The sequence below is a fragment of the Lonchura striata genome, chromosome 14, assembly GCF_050655825.1.
Source record: "Lonchura striata isolate lonStrDom1 chromosome 14, ASM5065582v1, whole genome shotgun sequence".
Taxonomy (NCBI): domain Eukaryota; kingdom Metazoa; phylum Chordata; class Aves; order Passeriformes; family Estrildidae; genus Lonchura; species Lonchura striata.
Window position 1 is genome coordinate 4,250,650 of NC_140716.1, and position 24,878 is coordinate 4,275,527.

Here is a 24,878-nt window from a genome sequence, read left to right on the forward strand (position 1 = left end):
TAAACCAGCAGCTTCCTCTGCACCAGATCTTTTAATAAGAAATAGAAATAAGAATATAAAAAAATGCAGAATTAATAAATATGGTTTGGATCATGACCTGACATTCACAAGAACAAATTAAATGCAATATAAGAAACAAGGGACTGACTGCAGGTGTGTCACACACAGCTTGGGAAAGGTGTTCCAATAACTGACTCACACTGCCACACACAGTAAAATTCCAATTTTGTATTGGGGTGTCCACTTGTTTAAGAAATACCACGGCACTCAGGTCTTACTTCAAAATGTCACACATTCTTACTCAGGTTTCTCCTAATACCATGAAATGTCATCTCCCAGTGCGTAGCACACCTCCAGGGCTGGAGTTCTAACCCCTGCTTGCTGTTCATTCCATGTTCATGTGTTTTTCCCCCACCCCATTTTTCCTCCCACTCTCTCAGCATCTCACACGGTCAAGGCTGCATCCAGCTCCTTCTACCCAGCCACTACAGCTGACTCTGCTGCTGTTGATCAAAACAAGTGGCATTTGCACAAAGTCATGCCCAAACATTCTGTGATTTGTTGTGCTATTAGAGATCTTTTCATTTTCTAGAAAGCATTCACAAATCTCCTCTTTATGTGCGTGTGGCTCGTAATCCACATCCCAAAGGATGAAAGTACCAACTACGAGTAGATGCAGGGGCTCAGGAATAAGAGGGCTCATCCAAATCAAGTCTTGCATTTATAGGTAACTTCATATAGAACTGAATGCTTGGGTTCAAACAGTTGCTAAATACTTGAAATGCTAAATAACCCCCACAAGTTTAAAAAAGTTATTTAAGGGAATCTTTTCCCCTACTGCTCTGTAAATGTAAATAATATCAAAAACAGAATATCAAAAACAGAGTGCTAGGTTACAATTTTGAAAATCTTTGAGAAAAGTAATTATGTATTGCCTTGTGTAACAATGTAGAACTTTATATTATTATCTGCATTATCTGCATACCAATTTATACTGTAATTTCTATCTATACTGAAGGAGCATAATTTTCCCTACCTTAAGCCTTGTGTCCCAAAAATGCAGTATTTAGCTTGGTTTGGAAAAGGTACAGGTGTTGTACCTGGGCTCTCTCTGTCACATACCCACCCCTCATAATGTCTGAACTCACCTGGCAAATTCTACAAAATTGGAAAGCACCAAGTAAGTTGCATAAAAATTAAATTTCCGTAAGAGTACAGAAATTTCTGTTTGCATGGAGAAAACCCAGTCAATCCTCCCACAAGCAGACAAAACTTGGCTGTCTGGCACGTTGGTACTTGGCCAGCCATGTGCTGCCTATCAGCAGGAATGAGCTCTGATAAGCCACGCTGTGGTTCAGCTCCTGTTTGATGGAATGTCTGTGGGATGGGGAGGGAGGCAGGAAGAAGGTCCTGGGGGCAAACTGCACAATCATTAAAGGACAGTTTGTTGAACTATCAGCTCCCTTTTGGAACTGCTAGAATTGAAGCAGAAAGTTTTGTGTGGAATTTAGGACAGACCACATTCCTCTAGATCTGATGGAGACGGAGAGTCCCAGCGAGCTTGGCTCTGTTCGAGGATGAGTTCACACATCATATGTAACATTTGGCTAAGGAATGTGTCTCCTGTTTATCACGAACACAGGTAAATGTTACATCTCCAACAAAAGGCACTTCTGGTACTTAAAAATTCCATGTTAAAACCCACATTATGAAGTGTCAAGTCGCATTTTCAGCAAAGGAATCTCATCTGTTTACAAAACCTACTCTTCTTTCATAATGAACCCCCACATCCCTGTGTCTTTATCTACAAAGCTCTTGGAGGCATTGGGAAATGGAGGGGGTGGGGTTTGGTTTGTGGTTGTTTTTTGCAGTTCCACTAGCAGAGGTGATTATATGGATGTTATTTACTTGTATTCACTGGAGTAGGAGGTTATTTCACTGTCGTTGTGCAACCACTTGAATTCCAAGGGCCAGCTGCCTTCAGCAAGGCACGTAAGGACCAGTCTGTTTCCTTCCAGGTGGATCTGGGGCAAGCCTGGTTCTGTCTTGAAGAATGGAGCAACATCCCCTGAAATACAAAGGAAAAAATGTGTTTGGAGGCTATTTAGGAAAATATAGGAGAAACTACTGATATTTAGCTAATTTCTCCTCAACATGGTCATGGTAAAACAAGAAACAACATGATTCAGCTAAGGCTTGCACTGGTGCATTCATAGCTAAGCTTTATCTTTAGGGGCAGAATTACCAAGATTTTGATAAACTTTGTCCTTGCCCACTAAGACAAGCTTTTGTCCATGTTTACTCTTTCTTCAGAAGAAAATTCCAACATTGCCTGCTGTGGCAGGCAGTGAACAACCCTAATAGGTTTTTTTTCCCCCTCTTCTCCTTTCTGAGGATTAAATCCTCTCAAAACTTTTTTTTTTTTTTACCTTTTTTTTTTAATTTCTTGAATAGGAACCAGAAGTGTAATCTTGGATAGAAATTATTATCACAGCAGGAAAAGTCTCAGGGTAAATGAAGATTCTTGATAAGGAAAAGAATTTAGAAAAAACACCTCACAAGTTTAATGTATTTTTCAATGTTCTTACAAACCGAAATATGTTAAATTATATTACCTGAAGCAACTAACAGATTTTAGAATTAGGGTACATCAGTAGTATGCAAGGGTCACAAGTAATCTCAGACTCTTGTGTATCACAAATAAAACACTCAAAGTAGCAAAATTCTTGATGGGTAAACTGCCAAAGCTCTGCTCAAATACAGATTGATTCTGAGTCCACACCTGCTAGAGATCTACCCCAGTCACATCTGGAAGATGAAGGCTTTTCACACTTTACGTGTTGAATTTTTGCTTGTAATTGTACAGGAACTATAGGCTTAATTTTAGGAGCATACAAATACCTTCTATAACTGAATTTAAACCAGAATGGTCTGGGTTGGAAGGGAGATTACAACTCATCCAGTTCCAACCCCTCCCATGGGCACAGACACCTTCCACCAGACCAGGTTGCTCCATTCAACCTGGCCTGGAACACTTTCAGATTTTATGATTACACATAAACAACAGGAGTTATATTCGAAGTCAGAAATGTAATATAAAATATTAATAATACTGAACACATAGACAATACTGAGCTCTTCATTCAAGTATGCAGGGTGTGTGTGCGTACTTTATATATAAAATACAGAAAAAAACCCAAAATATACAAACGTTGTCCCAGTGCAAGTAATGGTTCAGTTAAACTGCAAACCTTCCTTTAAACATTTATTTTACACAAAAATCTCGGGCATTTTTATACTTGGAATTTTATATATAATCAGGCTTTTTATATTTAAAGAGTTTAACATATTTTTTACAGTTTTGAGTGCCCTCATGTGCTGTTCAAGGCTGGCTGGAATTTTTGAGTCCACAGATCCCAGAATCACTGACAGGACAGCCCCAGGAGCTTGGCCCAAGGGTGCTGGTGGGGGTTTCCCAGTGACCCTGGTGTTCCACCAGGCATGTCCAAGTCTCCAAGCCTTTATCTTTCACTTTGCCTCTGTTCAGGGAATGTTTCTGACTGCACAGCATGGGGCAGCACAGATTTGTTATCACTGAAGGGTCCCAGGGCAGAGCTGAGTGTGGCCAGGGAGCCCCAGGCCCACTGCTGCCAAATATCTCCTGCAATGGGCCATAAATCAACCACAGCTCCCCACTCATCTGATGATTTGGATTGACAAATCGTCTCCTGAATTTTTAGATGATTTGGATTGACAAATCGTCTCCTGAATTTTTAGATGATTTGGATTGACAAATTGTCTCCTGAATATTTAGGATTTAACTTCAGGAACACAGTCATTTATGCAGAAAGAAAAAACATATAATCTTAAAGTAACACTTATAAACTATCACACAAAATCCAAGCTAACAAGCTAAATTAAAAACTGGATTAGGGATAGGGTCCTTTTCTGATTTGTTGCATTTTAAATAACCTGTCTTTCAAACAACCTGATTCATGACAAGTGCAGATCAGCAGCATCTTCTCTAAATTGGCTATATAGGAAGCTACAACAATTCAGCATATGAGAAAACTGGAACAGTTCCAAGCTAGCAGACAAGCCAAGGAAAGTTTTTACACTTCTCCACACTATTACATGACTGAAAATATATTCTGCAAAGCTTCTCTTTAGTTGTTGTTTTAATGACTGCAATTATTGTGAAATCATCTTATCCCAATTTTCATTGTCTCCTAACTAGTAAAACAGACCAATATTTTAAATGCTATAAAGAAAAATTAAGGTTGGAGTTAGAGGATGTTCCTGTGCAATACAGTTATTTTACCCAGAGAGAAAAGCAAATTTTTACTAAGGTATTTCTAAACAAGAGAGAAAATGTTAAATCCTGTCAAAGGCATTTTGGGGAGTCTCCCCAGGGAGTTTCAGGCATTCTACCCTGGTAAGATTAAAGGTGTCAGGCTTCCTCTGGAGATGGAAAAGCAGCAGCTGGGAGCAGTGCTGGTGTTCAGGGGAAGATAACAGAGCCCAGCTGGTAAAGTGAAATGATTCGTGCTGAGTCTCCTGAAAACAACATTTACCTGCTCATGTACAGAGGCTCCTGGAATGAGTCCCCTAAACTGTTCCTCCCCAAAGAAAGTTTAGTCACTGAGGGAGATCTCAGTGGAAGTGATGTCTGCACCAGAGTCAATTGTTGATCCTTGTTTTCAGTGATTTACAGACTCAGCAGCACAACCTCCTTCATTACTTACTCTGAATTATCCACTTACTCCTAACTTATGTCTTTCCAAGAAAAAAAATGATGCATTTGGAAGACAAAGTGCTGCCCACAAGTCTTCATTCAGCCCTATATTTCCTACTCAAATATTCCAAAGCCAGTGATGCTGCAGCCCACTCAGAGCTATCTTCCATTTAAAGCATCACAATCAAGCTGTTATTACATGAAAATGATTCTCAAAACTCAATCCAGTTCTGTTAGAAGCTAAAATTTAATAGACCTACGGGAATATTTTTATAAAGAGTATAGCATGCTTTATAAATTACCCTGGCTCTCTGGAAGATTTACTTAAACCCTTGAAGTAATTTTATCTTCTAATCCTTTACTCCTGACTTTCTCATCAATCACATACCATCAGTTTATCAAATTCAATTATGCAATCAGAGATCACTAAATATTCACTGAAAGCAGAAATGAAAATAAAATACAGAGCAAAAATTTTTTTGCAGAGAGGCAGCTTTGATGACGTTGGCATTTCTGCAGCACAGGGCTGCTCACACCTCAGGCTGCACCCTGGGCTTTATTTACAGCCTTAATCTGTAATGGAAAGCAGAATTTAAACCTGGACCTGCAAGGAAAAGTCTGGTTATTATAGAGCATCCTAGGGAAACAGGAAAATTGGCAAGGAAAAAAATCAAAGCCATCTCAGAGGGGTTGTGGGAAAAAAGTAACTGACTGAGAGATGGAAAACACAAGGGGCATTTAATAGGTATGAGATACTTGCACTCAGTAATTAACTACAGAAGGGGCTCACCAGGAGGGTAACCTTGGCCAACCAAGGGTTTAGAAGCCAGGAAGGCATTTTTTGTTTCATACTCTTCAAGAATGGAGTAAAATACTAATGAAAAGATATTCTGAGTCCTAAAACCAAAAATATAAAATTTTGAAATTATTATTCTTGGCTAGAATACTTTTCTGCCTACCAAAAAAAAAAAAAAAAAAATCCGACAAGCACTCATGCTATACACTGTTGCTTTTCCTAAATGTGCTGATACTTCCAGCCTCTCTGCCTCTTCAGCTATGTTGATTAAAAAATAAAAGTAATGGTAATTAAAGAACTTTTTGAGTTGCAAGAAGGAGCAAAGGGATAAGGTGCCAATCTGTTGGCACATGTATATTTACAGCTTCAGTAAATTTTCATTAAGACTGCTTACCAAACTCGCCAACATCCTGACTCGTGTCCTTAAAAGGATGCTGCAGATTTATTTTTATGTACATCTCAAGAAGAAGTAGAATTGAATATGCCAAAATTATCTAGAAATTTGCTCCACAGCTTTTCTGCCTTGCTTTTCTGCACCTCCAAACTGCCTGAGTTTCATTACATCGCTGGGCTGGCCCATTAAGTTTCTTTCTTTGGTACATGCAAAGCTTAGACAGATTTTATCCCAAAATAAAGTTTCAGGAATAACTTCAACAACACCCAGACAGTTTTTCTTGGACTAATGCTGACATTTATGTACAAAATGGTGCTGGGTACCATTGTCCTCTACCCTGGGCTTGTCCCCAGCCCTGGCAGATGAGCTGCACCACAGGAGAGCTGAAAGCTCCCTCGTGCTTCATTCTCCCTGAAAATCACCTTCAGGCACAAATTTACAAACAGGACTGCAAGAAGAAGAGGCAGCCTGGCTGGACAGCTTTGGAATGGCAACAAAATTCCATGAATAGATACTCATTAAATAGCCAAGGAACCCCAGTCTCATAGGGATTGCACGAGTGAATGTGACTCCAGAAACAGGAGAGCACCATCTCAAGGACCTCAAACATTCCCTCTAACAAACAAATTAACAAGGCTCAGATAATGATTCTGAACCCTTGAAGAGCTTACATTTGTAAAACACATAAGGCAAAGTCAGATTAAATAGATCTTTCAGTTACTACAAGGTCTTACAAGATCTTGAAAGCAATTGCACAGTCCTGTCCCTCAGGAATTAATAAATTTTAATTAAAGACAATTTGATCTTGAGAACCTCTACCCTGCAGAGAAAAGGAAAGTTAAAGTACTCCAGGGAAGTACCACATCACCCCCATCAGTAAAATCCACTGCAACTACCCTCTTCAAATCCCAGCTTTTTTTCCTCCAGAAAAGTTGGATACCAACAGTTACAGACAAAATCAGGTATTCACTTCCTGAAAAAACCAGATTCTGTGGTCCTGAACACTCAGAGGAAGGAAAAGGAAGGGAGTGCTGAGAGCAGGCTGAAAGATCCCCAGTGCCACTGCTATTTGTCTTTGTTATGCATCTCTACTTTTAAGTCATTTTTAAGTGAGCTAATATTGAATATTAAAAGTAGATCAACCTGCACACAAATCAGCAATTCAGAGCAAATATTAACAAATACCAGGTGAGCAGCTGCCTTTCCATTGCTCTGTTGGCCCTACAGGTTCAATATTGAAAAGAGAGTTTTGACTGATGATTTTAGCTTATTAATCTCCAGTCAAAACATGATGCACATTACTGTTTCTTCATATGCTTCTAAAGGTACGATCAGCTGAGACAGGAAAATAAAGAACAGATTATGCCTAAAAAATTTTCTGAGGAAAATGAGGTAGAGACTGAACGATCAGCCCAGGAGATCAGCAACACAGAAATGTTTTTGCCCTCAGTGTCTGCCAGGAAAGGAGATGTGAACCTTCAGGTGGGTAAACAATGACTGCCATGGGAAGAGTATCCCAAAAAGTCTGTCTGGGACATTGAATGTGTAATACAAATATAAAGGTAAAATGGCAACTGGAGTCAGGAAACCCAAACTAGAGACAGGAAGAATCTTTTCAGCAATCCACAGAAATTGCCACAACTGTGGGCAGCAAAATCCATTCAAGACCAGACTGAAGTTCAGATGTGAGCACAGTCGAGCTGCTCTGCTCTGACAGCAAATAACTGCAACTTCCTGGGAAAATGGCTTTTCTTCTTACTCCCAAGTTGGATATGGAAAAGATTTTTCAGTATTTCCTTTTCAAAAGGACCTTTTAGTCTTGCTATCTCAGTTTTCTAATCTTAGAGTTTCTGATATACATGCATACATGTGCTAGCTCTGGATGCAAGTTGTATTCTCTTGTGGAAATGAAATTCAATAGATTATATGACATATGAATTTGAAATTATAACACAGTAAATCCCGGGAAATGTACCAGAAAGTCAGATTGAACTCGAGATATATTTGAATCAATCTTCTTTTGAATTCAAATCTTCTAAAATACATTGGTGAGATGCTGGGGAAGTTAGTATAAGATCTATTCATAAACTGTCAACAATGTCAAACATACATTAGAGCATTCAGTCACTTTAACTGTATTGATTTGCAGGAAGTCTATTTTACCCAAAATACTGTATCTTTGAGATTCAAATTTTTGTGGTTGGAAGTGTGACATAAATCACCAAGCACAACAATTAAATTTAAATTGCATTTTACTACCTCACTCTAAACCTCGATTGCAAAGGACTGATGCATCGTAGTGAATATTTCATTAAAATATCAGGTTATTTTTCAAATATACTGCAACAGCTAAGAATTTTCACACAATGGTATAAAGCATTCTCTCAAAATGGATTTCCTGAACTTTCATCAAAGACGATATCTGATTTTATATTGGAAGAGTACTGAAGCAACTGTATTTAAATCAGTCTTTCTTTCTCGATTTCATACTTCAAGTAAATGAGCCCAAGCTGCCCATTTTTGTCGTCCTACAGATTAAGAAGATAACCTTCTTTTAGGGTACCTCTATTATAATCCCTGAATGCAAATACAGATATCAGCTGAGGTTGATGGATGATGCTTTTAGAGGTTTAATTGGGGATGGAATTAAATTGTTTTAGGACTCAGCAAATTCTGTGAGGAAGCCCACATATTTTTAGAATAAGTGACATTTATTTCTTTTAAATGCACACTCACAGGGAGACAAGATTTCAAAGGATAACTTCTTTTTTTTTGCCTTGAATAGCTCACATAACTAATTGGCAAGTTAGCTATTGGGTAATTGCCAATCATATATTTGATTTGGATGGAAGAAATATTGAACTAAAGATTGCAAACCTGTTGCAGCCCATCCCAAGAGGAAAACGAAACATTCTGTAATGTATAGTTATGATTAGCTTTCAACAATTCAATAGAATAGGAATCCCAAGTGGCAAGAATGAGTGCTTCACACTGATAGTTAAGCAGATTTAATTAAAAATTCTTTTTTTTTTTTTTAAATTGAAGCATCACTTCTCTATTTCAGAATTACCTAAATGGCACTGCACATTCCAGTTGGCTTCTCTGCTCCTCATTTCTTGATGCAAACATACCAAATGTTTTTCCCAAATCTTGGCTAACACATTGTATTGCTTAAAAGAACAAACATCCTAATTCATTCCCTAGAAACTTCTATAATTCTAAGATAAACGCCATGAAGTGACTAGATACAGTAGAACCTCTTTTGGTGTTTCCAACCTTTTTTCCCTGTTTTAAGGCATAAACATTTCCTGTTATCTCTTAGCCTTCTTCCATTTTTCTTTATGAACAGCTTTAGATGAACTACAAAAATCCATTTGCATCCTGAGACAACAGAAAAAAGTCAGAGCAGGATTTTTTTATGATAAAAAAAGAAAATCTTATTATCACAGACTGCTTAAAAGTCCTTAAACATAACCTGTTCTTTGTATTCATAAAATCTACTCCCTAATACTCTGCCATCTATTTAAAGACCCTCTTTTCATTCACTACACAATCACTTCTTGAAGAATTCCCTTTTGAGAAAAGATTTCTCAAGTTTTATTAGAAACACTCAAAACAGAGCCAGAGCAGACTTTTTATAGGATCTGGATTCTGATAGAAAAAAAAAGAAAAAAAAAAAAATAGACAATGGTTGGTAACACACCTCCGTTAAAATTCAACATAAACCTCTCTCAGTTATCCCCAAATACACCAAGAAAAACTTTCCTACATGCAATTGTATTATTCTTTTCTTAAAATTGATTTCTTTAGCAGACCAGCCAAGGAGAAAAAAAATAATGAGCTGATATCATTTTAACTGAGCCTCAAGCAGCTCCTGATGTATTAACCTAAAGTCCCACTAAGGCTTCCTTTTCCCATTTAATTTCTACACCTCATGTTTTAGTCTCACTTCCTGATCACCTGTAATAATTCAGTTCAGTTCAGGGCAAAAAAATTATATTGGCTTACTGTTTATCAGAAGGCAGCCACTATTCATAGTTCTGGGAATTTATGGAATACCTCAGAATCCCAGAATGGTTTGAGTTGGCAAGACCTTAAAGCCCATCCAGTGCCACCCCTTGCCATGGCAGGGACACCTTCCACTGTCCCAGGTTGCTCCAAGCAACTTCCAGGGCTGGGGCAGCCACAGCTTCCCTGGGCACCCTGTGCCAGGGCCTCCCCACCCTCCCAGGGCAGAATTTCTTCTCAATATCCCACATAAAGCCACCCTCTTTCAGCTTAAAGCCACTACCTGCTGCAAGATTAGAAATCAAAAGGCTACATATGATGTTCTAAAATTATGTTTAGTGTAGTTCATCCACAAAAAAAAAGCTCCAGAATTTTTTTTTAATATTTATGAGGATATTTTTAAGAAAGTTACAAATGCACTGAAAGAAAAAGGCACATCTGTACAAAGTGGGCAAATGAAAGAGAACCCATTAACTATGAAAACCAAAACAAAATCTCCAAAGAAACCTCCAGCCTCTGAATTTGGTATCAAAGCACAACCTCTGTGCTTTTCATATCCTCTTCATACAGGGATGTTTACAGAGCCTCACTCAGAGACTCGAGGAAATAAGTTGTTAGTGTTTAAACCTTGGCCCACAGCAGGTAGAAGGCAGAGCTGCCTCGCTGAAAGGGAATCCAAATATAGCAGGATTTCCTTCATTATTTTAACCACAAAAGAAACTATTGTTGCTGCTACATAATCTACAATCTCCAACTACTACAGGGCAGCCTGATCACACTGATATCTAACCAGCAATTTAAAAATCTATCCTCTAAATATTCCAATTGACACCGGCACGAAGGAGAGATGAAACCCTACAGAACAGGTAACAGGAGAGAAAAGATGAAAACATAAATGTGCTTTCCTCAAGTTTGTGCCTGCTATAAGAGGCATTCTCAGTGTGCAGAAAATAAATTAAATCAAAAAGGTAAACAGCTGAGGAGTGTCTGGAAGTACCAGAACAGAAACACAAGAGCAGCAGGAGGAAACAAAGGAACAGCAAAGGCACTGCCAGACCTGAAAGCCATGTCAGGCACCTATTTATGTTCTCAAGGAGAATTTATTTCTAAATAGCAAAGCAGCTATGAATATCCAGAGAAGATATAAACACATCTCTTTTGATGAAGGGGGCTGGAGGGGAAATGATTCATGCTCCAGCCTTTGTTAAAAGCAATGCCTACTGCTCACTGCTATTGTTATTTTGTTTAAGTGTAACTTGCAGCTTTCTTTTTTTTTTTTTGTAAACTTGAAAAATGTAAATAGGTTTAGAAACTGGGTAACGCATGCCTCAAGAAACTCAACTCAAAAGGACCTGAGTGGTGTCACTGAATTGGAGGGTGATGGGCACAGGAGCCCACATCACGCTGAGCAGAGACGGGACTGTTCATGTCCCTGTGTGATGCTGGATTAGGACAGAAATGCCAACAAAGCACAGTACAAAGTTCACAGGACCCAACTGAAATATTCCTACATCTTAAAGAAAACTCTGGGACAGGCACCTGGTGGGAGACAGAAGCACAGAATGACCCTTGCAGAGCTCTCAGGGGATTTGTGCAGACACTCCCAATGGGATGGATCAAAGGCTCTTTGGAAGCCTCACACAAACTGGGCACCTTCATTTTCCCAAATAGCACCACTTATTTCCATGTCTTTTACAACAAATCCTTTCAGAACTACCCAAGTGGAATTCTTTCACCACTTCAAGGAAAATACACAGAACCAGAGACTATAGAATTATTTTTGGTGATACCAATGAAACATGTAATTTCTTCTTGTCAAAATGGGAAGAAACATATCACTGTTCTAGCAAACATAACTGAGCTTGACATATCTGAAGGCAAAGAAAAGGAGTTAGTTGATTATTCTGGATATTTTATTAAATTTTCTTTGGGTTATAAATAAGCAGCAAGTTAATACTGTTTTCAACTTTTGACAGTTCTAATGTTAATTACATGTACTGGATTTTATAAATCAATACTTCTTACATAAAGTGTTATTTAACTTGTCAAGTGCAGCAATAGATCAATGCATTTACTGTTCTTGCTAGCATTGATGGATGACATACATCAAAAGCATATGTATAGGAAAAATAAAAGACTTATTTGTAAACCAGACAGGGTTAAGCCCCAGTTAGGCAAACAGGGAATTTAAACAGTGTTTTGAAAATAACATCTTAACTTTATTAAGATGCTAAAAGTTTTCTTCTTCCTTGGGTTCTTGGAAGTTTGGGGGTTTTGGAATTTGGGGTTTGATTTTGGCTGATTTGTGGTTTTGGTTTTTTTTTTTTTCTTTTAATGCTAAAGCCTGAAGCTATCAGCAGCAGACTGCTCTGTGTACAGAACTGTTATATTAAATGTTGGTATCCTAGAGGATACAGGAACAATGAATTGCACCTCCCAAACTTCAAATATAATTTACTAGAGAACCACATCTCCACGTTCAGTACAAAGTACTTCCATCTCAACATACAAATAAAAGGATAAAAAAACCCCCAAACAGTAGCTGATTACTTCACTATTTGCAAACATGGTACAGTTAAAGTGCTTAGAATTTTACAGGATGTATATGAAAAATTTTGATCATAAATCAACTTCAAAGACTGCATTCACTGCATTATGAGCTGCAATAAAAGAAACACTCAGTCAAAAACCATCCTAAGAGCCAGTACTACTGCACCTGCACATTTTGAAGAGAGATACAGGTCACAAAGTAACTAGTTCTCATTATTCATTTGTCCTATTTGTAAAGAAGATATAAAGTATAATAAAATTATGAAATCCCAAAGAACTGAAAGCTATTTATTACTCTGTATGTAACTCCAGTAAATCAATAAAATATTGGTTAAAACGCATTATCAGAAGTGTGTATATATACAGAATGTATAATTATGTACTGAAATAGAAGGGGAAATTGTTTTCCTTCTATTATTGATAGATTTCTCAGGACGCAAGTAATAATTGTACAATATGTTATTTCCAGTTCACAGAATGACAAAAAAAGTCCCTTTGCATTAAAAATTGTCATAGGATGGGCTTTTCCCAGTCATAAAAGGTAATGAATGTAAACTTGAAGTGTTATCCTTTCGAAGTAATTCATGTAATCATTATATTTTAGAGTAATTTATCTGACTAGAAAATAAAAAGATACCTCTGTTGTACCACAAGATTCAGTGAAGTACAAGGAGGCTTTACTCCATCAGCGCAGCTGCTTTGGACAGCATTTATGAGAAGTAACAAGCAATGACTACAATTTATGAGTTGTCTTAGCATATTTGAGAAATAATTAACAAAAAGGAAAAATTGAAAAACAATGGTGAGTCTAAGTCAGAGAGAAGTTTGTAAAGTTGCCTTCAAACCTTGGAAAAAGATAAAATTCTATTTAACAAAAAATTTTAAGCCAAAAAAAAGAAAAAAATCTAAAAGAAACCATTTAGTCTACTTGCTAACTTATGCCCTGCAGAACCTTGCTAACACCTTCAGTGAGGCTGAGAGTAATGCAAAAAAAGTCATGAGGCTGTCCTCAGAGTTGGAGTATTTAGTTTAAAATAATCCAGCAAAAGATTATTCTTCTTCTCTTCACAAAAACTCTTCTAAACTGTTCAAGAAGAATGGGTATGAGGCAGGGGATCAGCTGCTCACATCCAGCCTGGCTTGTACGTCTGCAGGAATCTCTGGGAGCTGTCAGGCACCCGAGCCATGAGAAAAGATCATCCAAGTGACAAGTGGGAATTGTGCACATTTAACCTTTGTGTCCTGCTGCAAACTGTGGGTGAGGAGAAGACAGAGCCTGTGGGAGACTGGCCAGGAGGTCTAACACAGAGCACTTGGTGCTCACTCAGAAATCCAACACCAGCCTTCGTCCCATGCCACTGTCCCACAGCACACAGCCTGGCAGGGAGGAAAGCACCAAACCCTACACATTACATGGACCATGCTGCATCCTAATCCTGCTCTCACACCCAGGCAGCAGCACCTGCTGGACACCAAGCCAACAAATACAGACAGGCTGGCCAAAGCCTGCTCAGCATCCCAAACAAATGGAGAGCAAAGCTCTGCTCCTCGCCCCGAGCCCGGCCAAGCTGGCAATAATGAAGATGTATATCCACAAGGAGTATGGAATCAGCCAGAACCTCGACTCAGGAGCACTCCTGTATCCTGTAAGGGGTGAGCTCTGGGCTGGTTTACAAGCTCCATAAAATTGCTCACTGGGGGAAACAATCTGCTGGCTCAATTCTCTGCAGGATTCCCCCAGTCCCTCCAGTCATCTGCTCCTGCTCTATACATCCACATACATCATCAAGCTGACAATTCAGAAACTGGACCAGATGGATGTATAATCCCAAACAGTGCTGTTTGTTAAATCTAAAAGCTATTAATCAGAGTAATTTCCTTTATTAAACTCTGTGAGAGAAAGGAATAAGTACAGATGAAGTATTATTACCCGAGTTTACCAGGAGTGCATCACAGGATGACACACACTGAGCTTATTTTCACCCAGCAACACCAGAGAAAAATGGTGACCGCAGAAATGTTCCTCCTGGAAAAAGTAGATTATTGCAGGACAAAGCAAGTAAGAAAGGGCATCCTAAATGCTTTCTTTGAGTAGCTAAGGCATGTCATTTTCCCTAGAGGAAATAATTACACTCTCTTAAAGGACTGGCAACTTCGAGTTATTTTGAAACAAAGAGCAGTTCTTTGTGCAACAGGAGCACTGAGTTGTTTCAGAGAGGCATTTGGAGAGATTGGATCAACAAAGTTACCTTCACCTTCCACCAGGCATTTAATGCTAGCTCAGCAGGAAAACAGCTGGGCTGTTTGAGGTTTAAGCCTCCCAAATAATACTTATTCTCCCCCTTCTGACTCTGAAATTCCTCACATTTTTAGCCACAGGGACAAAAAATATCAGGTATAGTTCCTGTCCTTCCAAACTAAAGCTTCACAAGAAAACTATATATCTACACCACATGAAAAAAACATTCCATTTTAACAGTAAGAAAACTTTTACAAACAAATGACAGAAAAAGTCTCCAGAAACACCTAGAGATTGTTTCTTATCTTTTAAAAGATTTATAAAAGGAAGAAAAACCTGTAGCTATTTGCTTAACAGACAAAAGAAAATGTTTCTATACATTCATTTATTGGGGGAAAGTCACTGAAGCAGAACACAGTTGTGATTCTTTAGCGATGCTCTGACACATTGCTACAAACAAAGTTAATTTTGCAGGTTCTGTTGCAGGGCAGAACACCCCTACTCTAACACAGCAGAAATCCCTGTGATCCCAGGAAGGGAGGTGACAGGGCAGCCTCCTGACCACTTGCTCTGGTCTACCTGCCATGGCGTGAAGAAGAGAAAAGCAGGAAAAACCTCCAGGTCATGTCCCTGTTGGATGGGGCTTGGAGCAACCTGGTCTGGTGGGAAGTGTCCCTGCCCATGGCAGGGGTTTGGAACTGGATGAACTTTAATGTCCTTTAAACCCAAACCATTCTGTGATCTTACGATTCTATGAATTGCTAAAAAAAAACCCACAAAACCAGTTTGACCCAAATATCAATTATGTGATATATTCCTGTTACCTTCTTTTAAGGGTTTATCCTAAGTATTTAAGTATTTATCCTAAATACTCCTATTTTCACATTTTTCACAATCAGAGCTTTCACTGATATGGTTTATGAAAATGTCTTTCCCCAGCATGGATTTCCCTCTATGGAGGAGAACCTCTGAAACAGCCTCCTCCAGAACCCCTGTCTGCCTTAAGAGCAAACAGACTGAAATGTTGGTGCATTATTGCTGGCTCATTAAGAGGCAAATTAGTTGTTTTTGTCTTCGTTTAGCAGTACTCCACAGGTACTTATTTTGACACCACTTTAATGTGCAAACACATTAAATTAACGTGTTTCATAGTCACAGCAAACATTCATTGGACAAAGGCCAATCCCGCAGCCTCGCAGCAAAAATTATTATTTCTATATTAAAGAAGTTAAATTACATAAGACACTTCCCCACATGTGCTTTTTGCCAAACCATTGCATTTGGCAGAAGCTGATGATTTTTATCTTTCTATTTAATAATAACAATGTATATCAAATACAACTTATTACAAAAATAAATAAAATTAATAAAAATGGCACAAATGGCTAAAAATCAATGTCCAGACATGACCTTCTCTTCTGTGTATACAAGCTAATCATTACAACTATGTATGCAAAGTTCAAGAACAACCTCTGTTATTTGTCTATACTATATATAGAAAACCAAATTCTATAAATAAACAGTCAGCCTAAATTAGCATTAAGATAATATTTATTTAGTTTAGACTTTTGGCCTTTAGTTTATATCAGCTTAGAAGTAAACAGAAAAAAGTATAATAATGGCAAATAAAACAATGGAGCACTAAAAATAACATGGTGATGGATTAAAATATATTGTTCTAGTTGGGAGTCAATAGGGCAAGTGCTTTATAAAAATTATGTTTTCCTTTGACAAAATCAGTACAATATTTGCTGGTACAGGCAATAAAAAAAAACTCCCATAAAACACTTCCGACTTTGCTTTCCATTTTAATGGCTGCAGGCAAAATTCAGAATACATTTGTCAAGTTGATATTATCAACACAACAGGGGTATGCCTGACTTGTTCTACATTTGTTCTGAAAGTTCACTTTAGAGGCCATCAGCCAGGAAAGAAGAACACAGGAAACCAAAATCATTCCTAGCAGGCAGACACAGAAATATCTCTTCAAATATTTAAGAGAAATTTCAGTAAATATTATCACATACTACTCTGCAAGGCATCAATCACATTCAGTTTAACATTAAAGACCAAGCATTCTGAAAATTAAAGGTGATTCACACTCTCTCTTTGCTCAGTTTAATGAGACATCCAAGTCTGATCTGTGACAACTACTGCCAACATCTTTAACTTTCTTCCTGACATCTGAAATTGATTTCAAAGACAGATACTGAGAAGGCAAGAATACTACAGAAAAGGACATAGGAAAAGCATTGTAAAAGAAAAAATCAAATGTATAGCCTTAGCCTTTTTTCCCCCCTTTGGTACTTGGAAATCATCCGCATCATTAAGCAACTGAATTTCCATTATAAGTTCCTAAATGTACCTGAACCTTATTCTTGTGCCTTTGAAATGAATACCAGCCAAGTATATTAAAAACAATTCTTTGCTTTCATTCATTGTTCATTTCCTTTTTTTGTTCACTTTGATAATGCTTGAGCTGGGGGTTTTTTTCAATGTAGTGAATGCCTGCTCTTTCATGAAAATATATGTCCTTATGCTTGTATTTTCTTCTATTTTAATTTCTTAGGCTTCTCCTTTTCCAGACCAAAATTTACAGAGAGGACAGATTTATCGTAGAAATTAAAAAAACAAAAACAAAAACAAACAACTGCTGTAATTCTGTGTCATTCTGTGATTTGCCCATAGATGAATAAATGAATGAATGGTCAGCTGAACTGACTGATAAAAGCAACATTTGTAAAACCACTCAAATGTCAAAACCAAGTCCTTATTAATCATACACTGGCTGAAAATGCACTGAGCTCTGTGTGTTGAGGCTCTATTAAGAACCTCTAGCAAAGACTAATTCTAAGAGGAATTGGTGTCTCATTCAATGGATTCCAAGGATCACAGAGTGGGTTTGGGCTGCTTATTTTTGATGAGGGAACAATGACATGAGGGCACGGAGCTTCACTTTGGCACCAGCACCGTGCTTGTAAGAGAGGGATCTCAACAGCTGTCCTGCCCAGATGGTTGCTTTTACTTACAAAGCTTTGAACTGAAGAAAGATTAAATCTATGGATGAGGGACTTCTACCTTGCAGCTCTGCCTGCATAGCTGGCAGAACAAAATAGCTGAGATAAACAAAGCATTTATTATCATCCATCTTATGCACACAGGATTTCTTAAATGGACAAAATGTCCTGTTTTGTTTGATTTTAGCTGCATGTGGTTCCCACTGAGCATCCTGGAATTCTCAGGAAAACAAAAAAAAAAAGAAATTCTAGCTTTCCTGCATTCCCGTCAGAATGTCCACAAGTACGAAAAAAAAAAAAATCAGAAAAACCAAACAAATACAAATTACACAGAGGAAAAGAATCTGAAGTCAGAAGTAACCAGCACAAAAGCAGATTGCCACACACTGCATGACTAATGGCACATGCCTGTGTTCGAAGGTAATTAATGCTATTTTTCAATGCTAGCTGCAAGTCCTGAAAGAGTCATTTCTGGGGAAAACTGTGGTTTTCCCTAAAACAAGGCAAAAAAGTGAAGGATTTGATTTGCTGTGCTGACATAACCTCAGCAAGCAGCAATAAACACTATTCACTAAAATTGTATTTGTGTAGTTCACCAAACTGCAGCTCCCGTGTGGGTCTGCCCTGAGGTTTCCCTTGTGGAAGGCAGTTTCCAGACTGACTTTGTAGAGATCTTGGCAAATTCCTTGGTTTACTACAAGTGTTTACTGCAAACTGATGCCTGATACCAGCTGTTCACGTGTCACAAGAGTATCCCCATCACTAGCAGGTTTTATTAGGCCTTAAAATAGGATATCAATATATGAGATAAAGGAACTATAGAAATCTATGGCAGCTATCGCACAGCTTCCATCCTTTTACTGTTAACGAGTGCTTCAGGTGCACACTGAGGTTCAAAGAAAATATTCATTAATTCTATTCTGGCAGCTATGTAGTGTTTGGAAGCCAAAATGGAAGGGATCTACCAACTTCTAAGGTGAAAATTCATTTTAAATTGTACAAGAGAATTTGAGAGCTTTAAATTCTCTCAGGAGATTTAAAAGTGAAGCTGATCTTTTGATTTTTATCAACTGCATTTATAATAGAAACACTGTTTTGTGAAAGAGAAGTGGAACAATAAAACACTACTGAAGCACAGAACCCCAAAATTCTAGAAGTCAAAGAAGTTGAGCTTTTTATGTTGCTCCTAATTTTCTTACAGTTAACAAATATAAAATGTACCCAGCAAGCAGAAAGGGAGAAAAGAATAGAAATTTTGAAATACGGTGTAGTTTCAGTCTGAGGAGGTCAATACACTGGCAGAAATTATCTTTAACCCTAAAACAAGAGAGGCTCACTGGCAATTTCTTTTAATTTACAATTCATTTCTCATGAGTAGATTCCAGATGAATTGTTTTCACGGCAGCCCTTGCAGGAGGCCACACTCCAACTCCTGCCTTCATCAGGGGATTCTGTTTGTGGCACCAGCCTATTGACAAATGACTTTTGAAAACATGACAAGTCACGGTCACGTCTCTGAGTGTATCCTGTAGGATAGAACCTCCATGAATCCCGTTTTTCCTCCACCCCTCGGGGGAATGCAGATCATTTCACAACGTCGGATAGTGAGGCTTGTTGCTGAGTCCCTGCGCTGATAGAATTTGAAAACCTGAATCAAGAAACCATTCAAAAGTACATTTTCTCCTCATTGTTTGGTGGAAGAACCCTGCATCAGTGTGCCCACGTTTCCCTTCTGATCTATTTACCTCCAACATGCCTTTTGCAAGGCTTCTGTGCCCTCAGACACTGAGCAGCACCACCAAATCCAGAGGAAGCATCAAACAACCGTGGCTGCCTCACCACCTGGGATCAGGCGTCCACTTTGCATTTCAGCCCTGGAGACACCTCTGAAAGGCAGCTCAGAGACACAAAGGGCCCAGACATCTCCAGCCATGATCAAAAATGCCCTCAAGAACCACACAAATAAAAAGAGCAGGCTCCTCTTCTATTCTGAAGGTGTCATCAGGGATAAGATTATCAAGTATTATTATCACATCCTTCTAATAAACAGAGTTGGGTCATTAATGAAAATAAGCTTCATGAGTTCAAAATAAATCTTGGTGCACACATAATTTTAAACAGCTTCACTTCACCTAAACCAATGCGTTTTTTCATCTTGTTATGGCAATAGTGGTTCTGCCATATATTTCTCTATGCAAAAAGACTTGAACTATGCATTCTTGTTCAAGCTTTAAAAAAAAATTTACGCTCAAACATGGCTCATCATAAAATATTCCAGCTCAGAATTCAAGCAATTAAGAAAAAGTTTTCTGCAGCCAGATATGCCCCATAAAAAGTAAACATACGTAGGCAAAAATAAATTAGAGCAGCTACACCAGCACAGTGATAGAGGTTTATGTAACAAGATACACATTTAATGCTTTCATCCTTCTCAACACTTGCACTCTGTTCATTACCAAGGACTGAAAATAACCACTTTTTCTCTCTTTTCTTTTGTGGGAACCATTGTTAGTCTAAACAAACTATTTAGAGAAAAACGTAAGAGTTTTTCAGTCTATCCTTCTCACTATTGATACAATGATTAGAAGTTGTAAAATACCTGTATTTATCTCAATGGATGCATTAAGAATCCATTTATCCATTAAGAACCAAGGGTTGAAATTACAGATAAATCCATAGGGAAATAAATCAGCAGAAATTCCTCAGGGTCCATGGGATGTAGGACTGTCACTTCTTGGAAGAAAGCTGCAGTAAAACGGAAGATGTCTGAAAGATTCCCATGCTTTGGAGAACATGTGGAAGCTGTAGGAAAAGTAGCTCCAGCAAGTGAGACTGCAAAGGAAAGGAAGCTCAGCAGAGACAATGGTAGACATTTAACACAAAAAAAGCATGGTACAGGGGGCTTAGGAACAGGCTGGGTGAAACTGGAGTAGCTCAGCTCTGTGGAAATGGAAAAAGAGAAGAACAATCTGAATCAGCTCATCCCAGAGCAGGCACTTGTGTCTGACATGGAAAAGAGATCTTAGAATAGAAGAGGAGATTTCTCTTTTTATTTGTGTGGTTGCTGTGGGTATTTTTGTTCAGGACTGGAGATGTCTGGGCCATTCATGCCTCTGAGCTCCCTTCCAGAAGTGTTGTGAGGGCTGAAATGCTGAAAATACTCTGCAATAGCAAGGAGTGTTCTGGTAAAATTTCACAAGAGCTTTGATTCTCTGCACTGAATTCTCCTAAAATACCCAGTATACAACACAATTTCTCTTTGTTTTAACCTGAGATCTAGAATTTTGCATGGAAATTCCAAAATCCAAGTAGGGTTCTAGTAATTCAACTGCATTCTGTTTGTGCTGTCTCTGGTTAAAAAAAAAAAAAAAAGAAAAAAAAAAAAGTAAAATAGTGTGTCCTTAAAATCAGAGGAAATAGATATTCATAAAATGAAATTATTTCTTATTTGCTACTTATTTCTTCAAATTGTGCAGATTGGAATTGCCAGGTGATACACACAGACATCCATTAACTACTTTAATTGCAGTGACAACTAGAGGCAGAGAAATGAGGGGGTTTGATTGGTTTCTTCCTCTCTTTTAAAATTTATTTCTCCTTTCCCCACAGCTTCCATAGTCATGGCAAGCTCCTATGACCATTCCTTTCTCCCAAGCACACACCTTCAAGTCCACCCCTGAAGACAGAATTTCCCAAATGACTGTAAATTGTTTCTAAATTGGAGCCACAAACTGCACTGATATAAAATTCATTTCTTTAACCCTGCTTGAAAAGCAAACTTTCCTCCCCCTTATCTCCTCTTGCCACCCAAATAATAGATGACAGTCATGTGTTTTATGTTAGACTATCACTCCCAGATCTCTCGTGCTGATTCATTCTCAGCTTTCACAGCACAGGCACAAGTTGTCAGGAAGAGCTACGCTGGCTGCATTTCCCATATGGAATCCAACAGCTGGAGTTCATTCATTAGAGCAAGCAAAAAATCCTGAGATAAATTAAAGAGAGCAAAACAATGCAGTGCCAAACACATCTTCCTTCACCTCGAGTAGGACTCTGAGAAGAGGTGTAAAGCAAGGACGCTGTTGTCTGCCAGGGAATTAACAGAGTCCAATTAGCCACGGACTTGTGCCTATGAAATTCCCCCATTTTCAGATTTCAATAACCCCAAAGTCTTTCCCTTCATTCCTGACTCCCTCAGTAGCATTCATGAGCCCCACACAAAACCCAAATGCCCCCCACATCCCTACACCTTCACTCCCCATCAAATCTAAACTTTACTTCTGCCTTAGATAAATAATAATCAAATTATTTTCTTGTCTGCAGCTTATGCTTTTAAAAAATCCAAATATTTACCTATTTTGAACTAATCTATCAACTTTACCAGTTCTGCCAAATTAGCTCCTGTTAAGACTTTTATCCTTAAAATTATCAGCTTTCTGTTAGAAACATTTAAGGAGTCTGTAATACTCCACAGGTGATATTGCGCTAATGAGCTGCTACAATTTTTCTCGGTGGTATTTTTAACTAAATTTTAAAATTTATGTCAAGGAATTTCCTAGATTTTAACAGTTTAATATAGAAACATGGGAATATTTTCATACTTTGGATTTTGTTGTTTCCACAAAAAGACCTATTTTCAGCCAAGATTTTAGGGGTTTAAGTGTTACCATAATAATGACAAAATCGAGTACAGTATTTTTTTGTCTGAGAAGGGAAAAGTGCCTGGAGTAAGGAAGCACATTAAAAGGGCCAGAAAGGTTAAACAGCAGGATGGAGAAGGCTTGGAAGAAAAGGTCCTTCAAAACCATTGAAGTTCAAATGATTGAGAGAAAAAAATAACTCAAAGTCTTGTGTGGCAAAATATGAAAAAATTCAGTGAAGCACCCCTCTCTCTCTGATCCCCTTCCTCAAATATTTTAAGAAGAGAAAAACCAACCACCATCAAAACACGACCCAAAAAACCCACAAGAAAGCCCCTACATGTGTATTTTTTGGTATTCATTTGAAAATTATATGTATTACAGAATAGAATATTTCACCACCAGTTAAAGCTTCTTTTACAAGGAAAAAGGACATTAGCTTAAATAATTATCATGGCCACTGACTGAATGTTTGATGTCAAACAGCACGTTGCAAGACTAATCAAATATTTTAAGAGAATTATTTAAATATAGATATTTGAAAATCATTGAGCCACATGCGGTTTTAAATTCTTGTGTCTGTGAACACAGAGAATCATCCACAGAACTCTTTGTATTAATCAGGAACAGTTTTAGTGCTAAGTTGTTAAAAGAACTAAAATTTGAAAGCTCTGATAATCCCTGAAGCCAGGGAACAGATCCAAAGCACCACTTCAGATTTTCACTCTGTCCTTCAACAGAAAAGACATGTATGAGTTTAAGCATAAAGAAGTTATACTGTAGTTCTATAATTACTATTATTTCTGTTGCAATAATTAATATATCTATATTAAAAGAATATACTACCACAAAAATAGTTATGTGGAGAAAACCAAGTCTGGCATTATTCCTCAATTTTCAATGCTTTGAATATTTTTCATGAAATTGATCAGTTTCTTCCTTTTCTTCTAGAAAAAGCCACCAGTACCTGATGTAATTTTTGCTGTTCTTTTTCTTCCAACAACATCAAAATGCAATGTATTTTTTCCTTAGGTGGAATAATTTTCCCTGGGAGCTGTTCCTGGGAAGACAACTCCTAGGTGAGTCAGCACTTGTCCCTTGGCTGACCAAAACCCAGCATTGCTGTACTGCCAAAAAGAGTAAATATGCAAGATGGAAACCATGAAAAAGTAGCACATCAATAGAGAAACAAACAGAACTATCCTTTAAATATGAAACAGAAGGAAGTGCACTATGTTTCAGAGGGATATTGATCTTACAAACTCTGACGGCAAACTGTCCAAGTGCCTTTATTTAAAGGAAAGCGTCAGTGAAATTCCTGGTCGATTTTTTAAAAAATATCATAAAAAAGAGCTATAAGGCCATGCATGATAAATTGAGAAAACTTCTGATGGATGTAGCATATATTTGTGGATCAAAAGATTTAATGTAAGAACTGTAGAACAGCGTGTCAGATAAAAGTCAGGCTTGCGAACAGCAGATACAGCGGCTCCGATTTATTGCCAGCCCCCACCCTTGACATCCATCTCCTTTGTCAAGCTTTAGCAATGACTGGCATTAGGGGAGCCTTGGCCTTGAAGCTGTGTCAGTAATCAGACGTGAGGCTGGGAGTGACAGCCAAAATGGAGTGATTAGAAAGGAAACGCGTCGGGAACGGCACAGCCAAACCAAGCGGTGTTACTACGTCCAGCAAGAGAGTGGAGAACAGTTTGCTGGAGGGTAAATCAAAAGAGCTGGCAAAGGAAGATCATGGCAGGAGGAGGAACTGGATCTGTTAATTGGTTTTTTTTAGTGCTTTCTGGTTCTTGCTGTGTGCACTCGGTGCCTTTAGAGCAAGGAGTGATTAATGCTTTGTTTGGTGACGCTGGTTTTGGGTCATTTTCACCATGGTGCTGATCACAAACCCAACAAGGGAACAGCTGTAGATGCTCAGCTGGGCATGGGGTATAAAATAGCTGGGAATAAAACATCCAAATCATCATGTCTAGGAAAAGAGGTACAAAATTTTCAGCTGGAAGTGGGAAGAGTGAAATGAAGAACCACTCAAGGTGTGCAATGAGGGGAATATGAAAGTCTAAGGAAGTTTGAGCCATCACCATGACACAGCTAATGAGGGAAGACACAGAACTAACACAATAACTCTCCCTGCACTGCAGTCAGAGAACCTTTTGATATAGAATTACCTAATGCAAATAGTAAATTTAAAGCCCATCTTGCCTTCCAAACTACCAAGGGGGATAAGAAGTACTTAAAAGGGCCTTGAGGCTTCCTAGGCCATTTAATTCAGTTTTGTAGCACAACTTTTTCAGGAAAGATATGCTGCCATTACAATTAAGCAATTACTTTTCCTAGTTTATTATTTATGATTTGAATATAAGACTTAGAGTTGCACTATATAACTGCAATCCATATTCTTGTATCATCCCTGTCCCATAGAGCACAACTGTTGAAATGTTTAGCAATTTACCACTTTGAATTATATTACAAATTTGCCTGGAA

The 24,878-nt window shown here is 38.2% G+C and overlaps 1 protein-coding gene across 9 annotated transcripts in view; it reads right to left on the reverse strand.

Moving 5' to 3' along the window:
* SDK1 (sidekick cell adhesion molecule 1) overlaps positions 1–24,878 on the reverse strand; it is a 378,688-nt gene that overhangs the window by 267,290 nt on the left and 86,520 nt on the right. For all 9 annotated transcript variants that reach the window (XM_085592158.1, XM_085592155.1, XM_085592154.1 and 6 more), the window contains one exon: positions 1,909–2,068. In XM_085592158.1, coding sequence (XP_085448284.1) covers positions 1,909–2,068 — 160 coding nt within the window. The remainder of the gene's footprint in view (positions 1–1,908; positions 2,069–24,878) is intronic.